Source organism: Mycteria americana, chromosome 1, assembly GCF_035582795.1.
Source record: "Mycteria americana isolate JAX WOST 10 ecotype Jacksonville Zoo and Gardens chromosome 1, USCA_MyAme_1.0, whole genome shotgun sequence".
Lineage (NCBI taxonomy): Eukaryota > Metazoa > Chordata > Aves > Ciconiiformes > Ciconiidae > Mycteria > Mycteria americana.
This window is the reverse complement of record NC_134365.1, coordinates 56,693,903-56,708,478: the sequence shown is the minus strand read 5'-3', so window position 1 is coordinate 56,708,478 and position 14,576 is coordinate 56,693,903. Positions and strand designations below refer to the sequence as shown.

Here is a 14,576-nt window from a genome sequence, read left to right as displayed (position 1 = left end):
TAAGAAATATGTTCTAGCCTCTCAGGAAGCTGAGAGGACAAGTTTCTACAGCCTGTATTATATGAGAAGTGAGCCTTGAATGATCTGAATGGTCCCTGCAGACAGAGCTGGCTATGGTCTCTTTCTGCCTGGTGTGAGGACAGAGGCAGCTGCCTGCATCCCCACAGTGGAAGAAACTAAGTGTGAATTTGCAGCAGTTTGTGACAGTAGTTGGATTTATATCAGCAATCCCTGCCCCATGGAGAGTGAAGTCTAGTGACTGGTTCTGTCCTGCCTGCTGTGAATCTGCCTGCATTTTCCAGAAAGCTTTGTCTTGCCTTTGTCTGTGCATAATCTGGGGATAAAAAAAGATAGATGGACAGCTGTTTTCCTGTAAGCCTTGCAGCTTCAAATTCACCTTTGTCTGGAGGTGCTGCTGTTGGAAGAACAAGTTGTTCAGCGAGCATGGTCAAAGCATGTCCTCTGAAGCATGTGGGATCTGGATGCTGAGCGAGGGTTTCATTTCTGGCTGTTGGGGCTTGCAGGGGGCAGAGGATCAGGAAGAGAAACACCAGTGCCTGCTACATCAGCTGTCAGGGGATGGGCAGAGAGCTACAGTTTCTGGGCCCTGTGGGCAGTGTTAGGGCTGATGGCCAATGGCAAAGTCTGGTTGTGTGCCATAAATGCCTGTCACAGAGCTGGACTGCTTCCCTCCGCCCATCATTTTGTGCAGAGATGAAGCAGCAACCTTGTTGGTACAGTCAGAAAGTGCCTACCAGCGGCACCATCAATTGTCTGTAGGGGTTGGCAGCCTGGCACTGGCACTATGCAGGGAGACAACGTTAAGTTGGTCAGATGCATGTGTTTGCAATAGCAAACCATGGCTTTGGCATCAGCACGTACGCAGCCAGAGGGCTGTGCTCTGGGATGAGACACTGGCTTGCTGCTGAAGACCCCGGGGGCAGGACTAACGTATCTGTTGAGAGATGTTTGCTTTTGCCATTATTTTCTCCCATCCAAGCAGGCTAACGTGACTCAGAGTTTTCTCAGCGTCCTTCCAGCTTTTGAAGTTGGCTGCCTGGCAAAGACAACTTCCCAGGAGTGCTGTAAAAGCAGACCCCCTCCTTCCCACCATCCCATGTGATCCACGGTCACCCCGGTGCCCTCTGCAGAAGCAAAGTCGCTCCCAGGGATTTTGCTGCAGTTTTGTCACAGCTGCCAGTTGGACTCAGTGGCTGGGGCTATCCAGTTGTGGAGAAAAGAGGCAGGCAGCATACAGGGACCCAGCAGCTGTGATGATGCAAGTCAGGAGACTTAGCAGCAAGTGGAAGATGAAGATACACCACTTGCTAAACACCTAGCAGGGATCTTGCACTTGGCCCCACAAATTTGGCCCCACAGAGGCTGCTGTAGGAGTAAACCCAGTGGCTGCAGATGGAAGAGGCAGTCAGCGGGAGAGACTGTTGTAGGTAGCTGGGTGTCCTTGACTCCCATTGTATCCCTGGGAATTCAGGGGTTTTAGCCCTCCATTTTTCTGGGTTTTGAGGGCTGTTCTGTTTTACCTCACTAGCCAGCTGCAGGACCCCCATAAAAACTGGCCGCAGAATTAGCAATTTAAGCATGGAGAGGAAAGGGAAGACTCTAATAAGGGGTACTTGCACCTAAGTACAGCTCACTCGGTTAGGTGACTGAGTAACCTGAGCTCCTCATATAGTCCCCCAAGGCACGTGGCTCCTCCAGAGAGCATTTCAGTATCGCTGAGAGGGGTTCCTGAAGTTGTGATATATGAGTGGCCGTGCTGGGGCTGCTGCTTTCTGCAAAGCCTGAAGTGGAGAGCTGTCGTGCCGAAGACTTTTATTTATTTGGTTGCCATGGTGCATAGCTAACACTATATTGTCTGGCTTCATAGCAAGGGGTGGTGCCACAGCCCGAGGCACTTTTGCCTGGCTTCGTCTGCTAGAGCCTCATGTGATACTAATTTCCACACTGTTGGTTATCAGCAGCCTGCCAGGTATGTGTCTTGCCTTTACAAATACAGTCATGTAGCAGCAACAACAGCAGCTTTGAGTTTTCGCTTGGCTCCTAATCCCCTGGGAGCATACATGCCCACTGGATTGACCAGCAGTTTGCTTGACTGATGAAGAAATGCACAGGGCTTCTTTTGGTTAAGAATTTGTGGAAAAAGCAGCCCAGATCACCAGAATTACCTGAGAAACATTTTCTTTATCTCTGTTGGGCCTTCTGGAGCCACTTGATTTTTTGTTTTGCTGGATCAGTAGATTTGAGCCAAGCTTCCTGGCTGTGCTGAGAGATCTGTCACCTGGAGGATTATATGGCAGATAGCATTGGGCTGATAAAAGGGAATATGCCAGCAGTGCCATTTTGTTACCTTAGGCCTATAGGTTTGGTGGGTCAGTGGTGAGCTGTAGAGTAATTTTCTTTGGAGTCAAGTGGAGGTTAAAACTACTGTTCAAAGGCCACACATCTGAGAGGGAGGCACCTTACTGCCTTCTGTGATATCCCAGATCTCAACCCCGCTCATTCCGCAGCTGGCCACTTTGATGTGTACTTGGTGGTGACCAGCACTGGTGAAGGCTGACAGATGAACGAGTCACATGCCAGATACCACCAGAAACACCATCTTGCAGGCGAGTAGGCCAGAATCACTGCTGCTTTGCAAGAGAAATGATGGTTCTCTGGCAGGGTCCTTTTGCTGGGACATCCAGAGCAGTGATGGCCTCTTGTAGTCAGCACAGGCAAAGGTCAGCTCTCTGGTCAGCTTTTCACAGCAATGGAGGACCTTTTATATGCCAGCTCTGCTTCTCCGAAAGACTAGGGCTGGAGGATGCAGAGTGGTAGTCGATAGCTTATGTGGCGTTTCCTGGGAGATGCTTTGATTCTGCACTGCCTGTGCTTTCTGTTTTCCCTTTGCCAAGGGATGCTCGTAGGGTCCACACTACTGCTAATCAGTTGCTGGCAGAAGCCTGCTCCTCGGGGACGTGGTTTGCCTGTCTGCTCATTGTTAGATGCTCGGGGTTAGAAGTCAAGATGTGGCAGCTGGGATGGGCTGCTTATGTGGTTAGCAGTCAGAGAACTGTTTTACTGGTACGTGACCTTTGTGCTTCACAGTTGGCTCGATGACCAGGGTGTGCTTTTAGGTTCTTGCTTGTACCCTCACATACTCCTGTGCCCAGGGCTACTGGCATCCAGTCAGGTTTGCTCTTTGGTTTGGAAATGAACTGGAGACACCAGCCCCATGTCTTCCAGTGGTGGTACAAAATGTGGATGGCTTTCCAGACATTGCTCAGAAAACTCAAGGCGGCAGTGATACGGAACTGGCTCCATTTTTTTTCCCCTCCACAATCCCCTCCACAATTATTAGTCATAATCCCAAAAGAGCCTTCTCAAGGAGACAGGTAGAAGGCCGATGAAGTTAAGTGGCTGAGAGTATATGAAATATGTGCATTGACAATTGTACCTCTGTCCAGAGATCATGATTAACTGCCTGTGAGGCCTGGTGCAAAGGAACTGTGAGGGATGGAAAGCTGCCCAGAAATGGCTTTGAAGGGTATTAACAAAAGGACCCAGCTCTGACTTCAGCGCGTCAAATGCTAGATGTGACATGAGCCTTCTGGTCCAAAAGCAGGAGTGGTGGGTCCTGTGCTGTGGCACAGCCTGGCCCTGTCCCAAGGGGGCTCTCTCAGCTGTCTGGGTAGCGAGGGGGACGTGGATTGCCCTCCCTGCGGGGAAGCGGGGATTAAGTGCCGGGGCAGGTCTCGCAGATCTTGTCTGTACATGGAGATATGCTGCAGGGGTTTTGCAGCCAGGCCTGGTCAGTGCTTGAAGCTGCCAGGCTGTGCTTTTGGCCAGACGTCAAAGCCCAGGAAATCATGCTGAAGCAAGCGGTGGTTTTGCTCCTGTCTGGTATCTCAATGGGCCACCAGCTAACACTGGCAAAGGAGAGCTGGTCTGTCTCTGATTTAATCTGGCTTGTTGCTGGCACACAGGTGTGCGGGGAGCCGCCAGCATCTCCGTGGCAGTTTGGGGGGTGCATTTCAGCTCTGTTTGCCTGAGGTTGTGGTTCTCTTCCCCAGGCTTCTCCCCGGGCTCCCACGTCAAGCACCTTTGACCTCCAGATGAAATTCGTCTGTGGCCAGTGCTGGAGGAACGGGCAGCTGGTGGAGCCAGATAAAGACCTCAAGTACTGTAGTGCCAAAGCCCGTCACTGGTGAGCAATGCAACCTTCTCTTTCCCCCACCCCTCCTCAAGGGCCCGAATTTCTCCTCTTACCTTCTCCAGGGCTTCATTTGGCCTCTTTGGAAGAGGCTGTAAGGTTTCCTAGCAGCCTCTTGCTGCTCGGGATGTTTGTCACTATAGCAAGCATTGCAGATAGCTGTTTTCCAGTTTCCAACTCTCTTTACTGTTTGTATTTGCTGCCAGCATTGTGCAGGCTGTTAGTCCTGGTGCGTGCAGTCCAGCTCCCACAGTTCCCTTTTTTCCCAGTTGCTATCATTTCTTTTTAGCAAGGTCACTAAGATAGTTCTCCTCTGCACTTGTTTATACTCCTAGCTGTTTGCAGATGTCTGTCAGGTCACTATTAGCAATGATTCAAGGTATTCTGCTTCCTTTTAAATTAGTTTCCTTGGCTCTTTGCTTTGATTGCTCTTCTCTGACACGTCTTGTCTGCTTGCACCTCCTGGCTCCTTGGGGCCTGTGAGGATGCTTGGTGTGATAGAAGAGGAATATGAGCTGGGAAGTCACCATTGGGTCATGGAAACTGTGGCACCTCTCACCCAGGCAGCCTGACAGGATAGGGTGGAAGGGTTTATAGGACTTCACTTCCCATAACACAAGCCACAAAGGCACAGTCCAGCATCCTATTGCAAATGTAGGACCTTTGTTGAAAAAGAGACAGAAGCAGCAGTTGCTGGAGGAAGTGTGCAGGTGAGGATCACTTCCTGGAACGGGAAGGATAACACCTCTTTGTGCAGCTGCTGAGTAGAGCTGGGGGTTTTGCCCAGGGTATCTCCTGGTGGTTGTTTGCTGGAGCTGCAGGAAAATTAATACTTCCTGGCACCTGTTCATAAGACAGTGCTTGTAATGACTTGCATTTCTACTGCACCTTTCAAGCAGAAAATATTCCCAAATGTTTTTCATGGATCTGATTGCACAAGAATTGGCCGTGTCGAAGGGTGGAATGCAGCTGTTTAGTAATCCATGGTGATGCCATGTGAGACTTGGGGGAGACTTTTGTGGCTTTATGAGAAGATACCCCAGGAAATATGTGATAAGTACGGGGAGAAATCCTCCTAAAACACCATTCTTGTGGCTTCTCTGTCACAGATGTGTGTGTCCAGGAGCAGTCGGATAGTGCAGGGACAAGCTGGACAGGAGGATCTGGTCATCTCTCAATATTTAAAGGTCTCTGAGGAAAACAAAACCTTGTTCTGCTCTTTCTTTTACTTCTCTTGATTTACTCTCTCTTCTTCAGTTGGACGAAGGAACGTCGCGTCCTGCTGGTGATGTCCAAAGCAAAGAAGAAGTGGGTGTCTGTCCGACCACTGCCTTCCATCCGCAACTTCCCACAGCAATATGATGTAAGCCCCGTGCCCAGCACAGCCAGGTGCCCCTTCCCCTTCTCTCCCAGTATGGTGTAGCGCTTTGAGGGCTGGTCCCTTGTAGACCTGGCAGGGAAACAGGCATGTGTTGGCAGAGGTGGGAGGCAAGGACGGACTGATGGCAGCAGAATCTCAAATGCATCCAGCAAAAGGGTGGAGCAGAAGAAGGAGCAGCACCCGCTTAAACCACTCTGCACGTATGCGAGTTTCTGACATTGCTGTTAATGCAGTCACCACCTCAAGAAGTGGCTGGCACAGGGTTTGGGAATGAGATTTAAGTCTCCCCTTAGGTCAGGGTTTCTCAATGTGGGTGAGAGGTGAGATGGGGCGCTTGGGAGAAGCCTATCCCTGTCTTTGCTGTGGCTGTGCTGCCGTAGATGGTGAAACTTGCTCACAATGTGTTTTGAAAGCAAAACTAAGAACTGGGCTAAAAAGATGTGCAATGAGGAAAACTACAGATATCCAACCTCCAACCCCAGCCCCAAATATGGCAATTGATAATTTCTCTCTCCCTCTCCTTTCCTTTCTCCCTGAAAGGAGAAAGCTCCTCTCCCTCCTACCCTGTGGGATCTGCTGCTCCTTAGTCCATGGGCAGGTGCAAGGCCACGTGCAAGGCCTTGAGCGCTCTCCAGGTGCAGTCCAGTTGCTAGAAGCTGGGGAGGGGAGCAAGAGTTATTTACAGCTGCTGCAGTAGGAGACAAGGCCAGCAGGTGAGTTGCAGATTGTTCAGCAAAGGCAAGTTGCCATATGAGTGTGTGCTTTGCCTGAGCTTCCACCCAGCCCCCGCCAGAGAGGAACAGCGTTGTCTCTTCCCTCCAGTTTGCGTGGGCCAGCTGGTCTCCACACTGCTGTACTGCTCTGGTGGCAGGACTGGGGGAGAAGGGTTGATCAGTAAATACAATGCTTGGAAAGCTTCTCGTTTTCTCTGGCAATGATGCTGTTGGTAGCTGTGAGGTGAAGTTGTGCGCACTAGTGCAGTCTAAGCAACCCGTAAGGCCACTGTTCACCCACTTGGAGATGGCTGGAGAATGAGTCACCTTTGGGGACCAGCAGCGTGACCAGGAGGAGACACTGTTGGATCGATCCAGGTTGCTCCCTGCTTCCTCCCCCAGGGCCAGCGCTAAGCATACATGCACCTGGTCGCCTATGGAAATGGCAACCAGAGAGAGGCCAGGTGCTGAACTGAGCTGCCTGCATGTTTATAGGGAAGTCTTTACCTTTCATGTCATCAGGAGCTTGAGGAAAAGAAGCATGAGTTAGTGACGTATGAAGTGTCCTGTTTGTGACTTCTCCTGTGTGCAATTTAATGTCCTAGCTGTTTTTTTGAACCCACTTTCCCCTCTAGCAAGGAGTGTTTGTGCAGATGCTAAATTTTGCTCTTTTAACAGCTGTGTATCCATGCACAAAATGGCAGGAAGTGCCAGTATGTGGGCAACTGCTCCTTCGCCCACAGCCCTGAGGAGAGAGACATGTGGACCTTCATGAAGGAAAATAAAAGTGAGTGCGGGAAACATGGGCCAGAGAGTTTGGGGAGAGGGAAGAGGACGTTTGGGCAGTGGATGCAGGGTCTGTTAAGACATACTCTTGACAACAGAGATGGAGCTGGACGGAGCTGGTACCATGAGCTTAGGTGGGATTATGGGGCAGGTCTGTCTACAGTAGTTTAGAGCTGCTCTTTTCTTAAACATGCATGTATGTCTTGAGTCCCTCGCTCTGGAACTAGTGCACATTGGTCCCATGTCTTGCATTGCTCCATTGCTGCCCTCCCTTTCTGCAGCTCTTTGAATCCACCCTCTGCTGTCCCTCCAGTTGCCTGTGCTGTCCCAGGCCTGGCTCTGTATGGAGCTCTGCCAAAGCACCAGTCCTGACCTGTAGCTGCTCCTATATCTTTCTTGTCTGTCTTGTATCTGTCTTGGCTTTCTTGCCCATTTCTGCTCATATCCCTTGCTCCTGGGCTGTGGCACTCCCTGCTTATGGCATTGTATTCAAAAGGGTGGATTTGAGATCCTGAATGAGAACATCGTTGGGTGGTGCCTTTGTGGAGGAGCTTGTCTGGAATTGTGCAGGCTCACAACTTACCTTTTGGGGGATAGCTGGGGGGTTGCCATGTCCTGGACGGCCAGCTCTCTGGCAGCAATCCTTGTTTATTCAGACCAACAGCAAGCTGGGAAAAAAGACTCTCTTTGCAAGGCCCAGCTGTCCAGGGGCTCAGCTAGCTCTCTTGGGAGATGCTGGAAAGCTTGAAGGGTTTCGGGCCTGCCCTGAGTTTGTTCGGTCTTTATGCTTGGATGGAGGGTCTTTCTCTCTGCTGGGCCAAACGCTGTTATTTGTTACAGTTCAAGTCATTTAACTGCTGAGGCCTTTAAAGCACATCAGGCCAGTCTGGGTGTGTTTGCTCAAGCACGAAGGTGAATCTTCAAATGACAGCGTTGTTTCAGTTTGGGGGAATTTGCGTTCATTATCCCCAATTGCCTTGAGTTCCTCAATTACCCATTTAGCGAGGAGTAAATCACTAACACATCACACTTGCAGTATCGCATCAGTGTCTGCAAACATTTATGTTTCCATAGCCTCTCTCAGGAGCTGATCTTGGGAAGGCAGATGTGCAGTCAAAGCTTCCACCCAAAATTTCCCTTCCCACTAGTATCCTGAGTGGGTTTTAAACCAAAAGCACCAAGAGGTGTCGACAGCACTCCTGTGTGCAGGTTTTGAACTTGGGGCAAGCTATCATTAGGTCTTCCTCCCCTCCCCAATGCTTCCTGTGGCCAGCTTGCTTAAGGGCTCTCCTCCCTCTTGAGTGCTGAGGGTGAAGCATAGTCTTAGGGGGAAGGGACAGATCCAAATCCAGCCCCTGCCTTTGCTGTGGCTGGAGTGAGATGTCTGCTGAGGTCAAGCAGAATCAGGCCTGATGGAGAATCACCTCGTGGGGTAAACCCCATGGAGATTTTGAGGCACCTTCCCTCCTTCCTGAATGCTTTGTGTAGCTGCTGTAACAGTTGCCCCTTGACTCATAGAAGACACCTCCCCGTGCTAGGTGGTGTGGTGCGAATTTGGTTCCTCTCCCCAGGGCTTTCATCTGAAGAGGTGACATCAGGGCTCCCGAGCACAGGCCTTCAGTCTGACAGCAGCTGCTGCTTCCTAGGAGAGGGGAGGGAAGGGCTGCCCCAGCATTCGTCCTTTTCTCATAGTTTGTGCACGGTGCGGGAGGTTGTCTTCACGGGATGTTGACTTCACGGGTCGCCTTTGTGCAGTACTAGATATGCAGCAGACCTATGACATGTGGCTAAAGAAACACAATCCTGGGAAGCCTGGAGAGGGGACACCACTCACCTCGCGAGAAGGGGAGAAACAGATCCAGATGCCCACTGACTACGCTGACATCATGGTAATCAGCTGATCTCTTGTCCTTCATCCCTCCTTCTCCTCCTCAGTGCTGATAGCCTGCCCTCTCCTGTGCTCCAGGTGTGAGCTGGCAGGGATGCATTGCTCTTGTGGGAAAGAGCCCATGCTAATATAGGTTAAATGGACAGCTTGGAGCAGCACAGATGAGGCAGGAAGGGATTGACCAGGGGTCAGCAAGGCTCTGCAATGGCTTTTCTGTTAATCCTCGAGTCAGTAGGAGTCTACCTTGGGTTCCCTTCTGCATGGGCTCAGCCTCTCCCCAGGGTTCCTGCATACTCCTGGGAAAGCTGGCAAAGCCATTGCTGGCCTGTCGGGAAAGAGGGAGAAGGTTGGAGAAGAGCTGGGTCTGGAGCACAGAGGCCTAGGAAAACTAGAGGCAGATGTGTCTCCTTAGCCCAGGTGGTGGCTGGTGTAAGGGTTTGTGCTCCTGAAGAGTCTTGCATTGCCTGTGCACCTGGGGGCCTTGCAGTCAGACCCCATCTGGGCTGTCAGCAGGGGCAGGGGGACTGTGTCAGTAAACTGAGCTGTCCTGTTCTCTGAGACCATTTGAGCTGTAGGTAGACCTCAGCAAAGCATCTCCTCTGCTCCCCCTTAGTGGCAGCACGATGCCTTGAAGATGACGTGGCAGGGAAGTGTGGGAGGTCGTAGACTGAGCAGAGTTTCCAGGATGCTCTGGAAGGAGAGGGGGAGAGGCAGTGCCAGCACGGGGAAGGCCAATGGGTTAACGCACTGACTGGCCCTTTGCCCTGTCTGCACTGGTTAGATGGGCTACCACTGCTGGCTGTGTGGGAAGAACAGCAACAGCAAGAAGCAATGGCAGCAGCACATCCAGTCGGAGAAGCACAAGGAGAAGGTCTTCACCTCGGACAGTGACTCCAGCTGCTGGAGCTACCGCTTCCCCATGGGCGAGTTCCGGCTCTGCGAAAGGTACTGTTGCCTCATCTCCCTCCTGTCCTGCTGCTGCAGGGATGGGGCAACAGGCCCAGGGCCTCCATCGTCCCTCCTCCTGCTCCTTTACCACCACCTCCTCCTCTCACAGAGTCCCCAGGGACTTCTGCTTGGAGGAGGAGTGGGACAAGCTGACAGGTTTAGGTGACAGTCAGGCTACTGTTGGATCCCAGAGGTGCTCAGCCACACTACTGAGTGGTAAAAATACATTTCTGAGCACATGTCTTTAGAAAATGAGAGCAAGCTTCATGTCTGCACCTGTGCCCTCCATAGCCAGGATCCTCTTAGCTCTCAGGCTACTATCAGTCTGCTTGGCCTGATGCTTGGGGGAATCTCAGGTGCTTTATTAAAGAGTTTGAATCAGCGCCTTGAGGTGTCTTCAGAAGGCTTGTGATGATTATAAATGCCGTTTTGGTTAGAGAGAAGGCTGTCTCTCGTGGCTGTTACCTGGCATTTCCTCTCCTATGTGGTGATTTCTCCTCATCCCTGCTGGTCCAATTCCAGCTCACGTTGTTTCGTTCTGTTGACTAAATCCCCTCATAGATGTTGGTCCATTCGCTGCTCTGTTTCTGTCCCCAGCCTCTGTGTTGCCTTCCCCGGCTGCACATGGGTTTGTAGGAGAATCTCCTTGCCCTTAGAAAGGGAGTTTACAGCATGTTTCACTGGGCCCCAATCGAGTATCCCAGATGGGGAACTGAAAACCCTGTCCTGGGGGTGCTCTCCTGATCATGCTCCTTGTGCCGGCAGGTTCCAGAAGAGCAAGGCCTGCCCTGAAGGAGACGAGTGCCGCTATGCCCATGGCCAGGACGAGCTGACAGAGTGGCTAGACCGGAGGGAGGTGCTGAAACAGAAACTGGCCAAAGCCCGCAAGGACATGCTGCTCTGCCCCAGGGATGACGACTTCGGGAAATACAACTTCCTATTGCGGGATGGTGTATAGTAAGGGTTGGGGGGGAGCCTGTCGGCTTGGAGAAACACGGGGCGGGTTTTCCGAGAGTGGCAGTAGCAGGGAGAGCGAGATCTGTATCTCGCAAAGAGAACTTTTTCTTTTCTTTTATTTTAAGATTATGAGACGATGATTTATTAGTGGTGAATGAAATCGTGAATTTGATTCTCCTTGGCCAGCGAACGCCATGCTCACTCAGTTTGTGATCCGTCTTCTCTCTCTTCTTTCCCCCAAGTTCTCCTTCCTCTCCATCTTTTGGTTTCACTGTCCTTCATTCAAAGGAATGAATCCAGTCTGTACTGGGCTGCGAATCGGAGAATTTCTTCTTGTGTCATTCTCCTGCCCTTCAATTTGGAGTGTGGCTGCAGAGGTCTGGAGGACGAAGCTGAGAGAAAGGGCCAGACATCTGGTGAAAAGGTGACCATGAAGTTCATGTGCTCCTTTTCTCAGTGCTGCAGAGCAAGCCCCACTTACGCTGCCGCAGCTGGCCTGCTCTCCTGGAGTTCAGTACCAGAAGAATTAGGAATTGAGGTGCAGAAGAAGGAAAGCCACCAGATCTGGCTTAAAACATCTAGGCTTAAGCTCCTGCTGTCTATATTGCCCTGAGACATCAGCTGGCACTGAGGAGGGTAACAGCTGTCTGGTGTAAAGAGCATAGCTAAAAGCAGCGAGGTAATAAAACTGCTTGCAGCAGCAGGAACTGGATTGTAGGTGACTTCAGACTGTTTCAGCTGTCTGTACCCAGAAAGCAAATTGGTGACTCCTCATTAGATGTCTTTCTCAGTGTGCGACAGGTATTCAGGGTGGGTAGTTTGGGTTTGGTTTTTTGGCTGGTGTGATTGGTGCAAGTAAGACTGAAGCCATCTAGAAGGTGTAGTGGAGACTGTGACACACCCTGTGTCACTGTAGTCCATGCAGCAGTATCAGGCAGGAGGAAGGCTGTGACCAAAAGGAGCCTGTGGTTCTGTGTTGCCTTGTGTCCTGCAGAGAGGGAGGGAGGTAATGGGGTTCCCTTCTTGCTCTTTAAAAGGCGCGTGTTACTGGTTATTTAGAGCTGCGTTATTCCCTGCACTGCCAGAAGAACTGGGTAGGGACCCATTTAAAAGGACACCATTGAGCAGCATGGGCAATGCTTCGCTGATGGGGATCCAGCTGGAAGGGTGCTTACCAGCACCGGAGGTCCAGCCCCTCCTCCTCGGAGCCGGGGCAGGGAGCTTGCGGACGCACAGTGCAGCCAGGATGTGACCCAGGGCGGGGATTGCGGTGGAGGGTGAGTGGCACAGTGGGACCCAGCCATGTGCTTGCTCCTGTCCCGCCTGATGTGTGCCACTATGGGGGAACCAGTGATGCTGAGCTCTGGGCTAGGATTTTTGGCTTTTATAGTGGCAGCAGTGAGAGGCGGTACTGCTCTGTATGCCAGCCTTGTCCTTTCTGGCTGTCTCATCCTGTAAGCAGTAAACGTGTGTCGTGTCCTGAGCTTCCCTCTCCTTCTCTCTTCTGCAGTTCGGCTGCGCTCTGCAGGTTTGCATGCATGGATGGCACCATCCACTCAAATACAAACACGTCTCCCTCCCAGCCTTCATGGGGATGTCTTTTCCGTACAGAGTCTCCCATGACAGCAAGCTCAGAGCTCTTGGGGCTGCCAGTGCTATATCTGTGGTAAATACGCTCTGGCCGTGAACTGCTTGGTACTTTGGCATTGCTGGGTCCCCCTTTTCCCTCCCTGCTCCCATATCCTTGGGGTTCCCAGCTTCAGGGGAGATAGGATGTGGAAATACAGGAGATGTGGAAATGCATGGGATGCTGAGCTGGCACCTTTCTAAACCAGCCTCAAGGTAGGTGCATCAGCTCCACTGGGGTAGTTACAGCCCAGGAGCAGAGTGTGCTGCATGCTGGTCTTGGGTCTTTCCAGTGATATTATGTGCTCCAAGTAAGCTGAATGTGCTTCTGAGCTTGTTTCATTTCCTTTAAAATGTGGATGGTGGTCACTGGTTTGGTATGATCTTCCCTTCTTGGCTGTACAGCACCTTGAGATCTGGCCTGGAAGGGGCCAGGGCTGTAACATCAGATGATACACAGATGGCTTATGAGAGATCTGGGAGAACTGGGGAGGGAAGTGGTTGTTTCTACCTCTGCCCACGTATGGGGAGGAGGATGAGATGAGGAAGGATTCGTCGTGCTGTGGGGAAAGAGAGTGACCGACACAATATCAGACGTGGCAGTTTTTGAGCGGTCAGGTGCTGTATTTTCTCCTCTGCCCTTCACTGTAGCTGCTGGGATTGTATCTTCTCCTGGTGCTCCTTGTGCTCAAGTGGTCAACTTTATCACAGAGAGAGACGGGGGAGGAGGTAGGCATCAACTCCTGGGTTATCTTGTTCTACTCTTCTTGGGCAGAGACGCCAAGGAAGCGAATCTGGATCAGGGAACGTTGGAATGTGTTTTTTATTTTTAAAACAAATCTGCATCTCTAGTGTGACTCTGGCGTTCGCTGCGCTGTGATTTCTCATACGATAACTTGTTTAGGTTACAGAGTGGGTCGCTGTCCCCTCTCCCCGTCTCTGCAATGAGAGCTGAGATGCTCAGGGGGGCTTTGGAGGGACAGAGCGGGGCCGAGGCGGGGAGAGGGTGAGCGTGCCTGAGGTGAGGGAGGCCCACAGTCACGAGGGTTGCGTCGAGTATCTCTTTTTGTTTTCCCTGATATGATAACCTGGTCTGTGGTGTTGCAGTACTTTGTCACCAGACTTGTTTTACTGTGTATATATGTGACCCCTCCCATGAAGCATATATACACAGGTATTAAATATATCGCTCTATATAATATTATATGTGTGTGGTATCGAAGGAATCTTTTAAATGAGGGTAAAGGAAAAGGACTCGGGCCAGGAAACGCAGCATCTCCAGTTTAAATATGAAGACTTTTATTTGGGTTAGGGAAAGGGAAATAACAAAGAGGGGAGGGTTTTATATAGATAGGTATAAATTTTGAGATGGGACAGGTTTCCCTGTTCACATTTTTGAAACCCCTAGGATATCCTCGCAGTCCCATCTCAGTGAAAGAGTATTATACTGCTAACTAGTGAGTAAAGTTTTAATGATAAGGCTTTGCTTATATTATTTAAAGAGATATTGTGAAAGGCAGGGAGCTTCACACTTGACTTCCCAGGCTCACTTTATCAAGCCAAGAGGGTTTTTCTTCAGCACGTTATGTACTCTCAGCAGAACTGCTCAGCGCTCATGGCTCTACAACAGATAAACCACACGTTGTAGGGGCTGCTTTAGTGGTGCATTCACAAGACCCTGTGATAACTTTCTCTTTTCTTCATTCATGTGAGGGAAAAAGAAAATTTTGCAGTGCAGAACCAAATCCGAGGGTTATTAACAAAAGAAGTGATGTTTTAATTTTGTAACATTAGAAGAAATTTCATATCCTGTAAAATAACCACAGACACACACTCACACAGAGTAGAGACTTTGATTCAGATCAGCTTGTTAAATGCTGAAGGACTTAGTGAAAATCTTTCCCCAAATCCTTTGGTAGGGGCAGGGATATTTAAGTGATGCTGGTGTTGGAGTTAACCTGGCCTTTATAGGGAGAAGTAAGAAACAAAAAATACCCTACTTAGCTTGTATGAAACTGTATGTCAAAAATGGATGGGTTTTAGCAAGTGAAAGGAAAAGGTAGC

The 14,576-nt window shown here is 50.6% G+C and overlaps 1 protein-coding gene across 12 annotated transcripts in view; it reads left to right on the top strand.

The window, feature by feature from the left end:
• Positions 1-14,355, top strand: part of ZC3H7B (zinc finger CCCH-type containing 7B) — a 49,950-nt gene extending 35,595 nt beyond the window's left edge. For all 12 annotated transcript variants that reach the window (XM_075499828.1, XM_075499917.1, XM_075499838.1 and 9 more), the window contains 6 exons: positions 4,074-4,207; positions 5,471-5,576; positions 6,986-7,094; positions 8,849-8,982; positions 9,763-9,926; positions 10,695-14,355. In XM_075499828.1, the coding sequence (XP_075355943.1) occupies positions 4,074-4,207; positions 5,471-5,576; positions 6,986-7,094; positions 8,849-8,982; positions 9,763-9,926; positions 10,695-10,887 (840 nt within the window). In that variant the 3' untranslated portion in view covers positions 10,888-14,355. The remainder of the gene's footprint in view (positions 1-4,073; positions 4,208-5,470; positions 5,577-6,985; positions 7,095-8,848; positions 8,983-9,762; positions 9,927-10,694) is intronic.
• Positions 14,356-14,576: the final 221 nt, after the last annotated feature.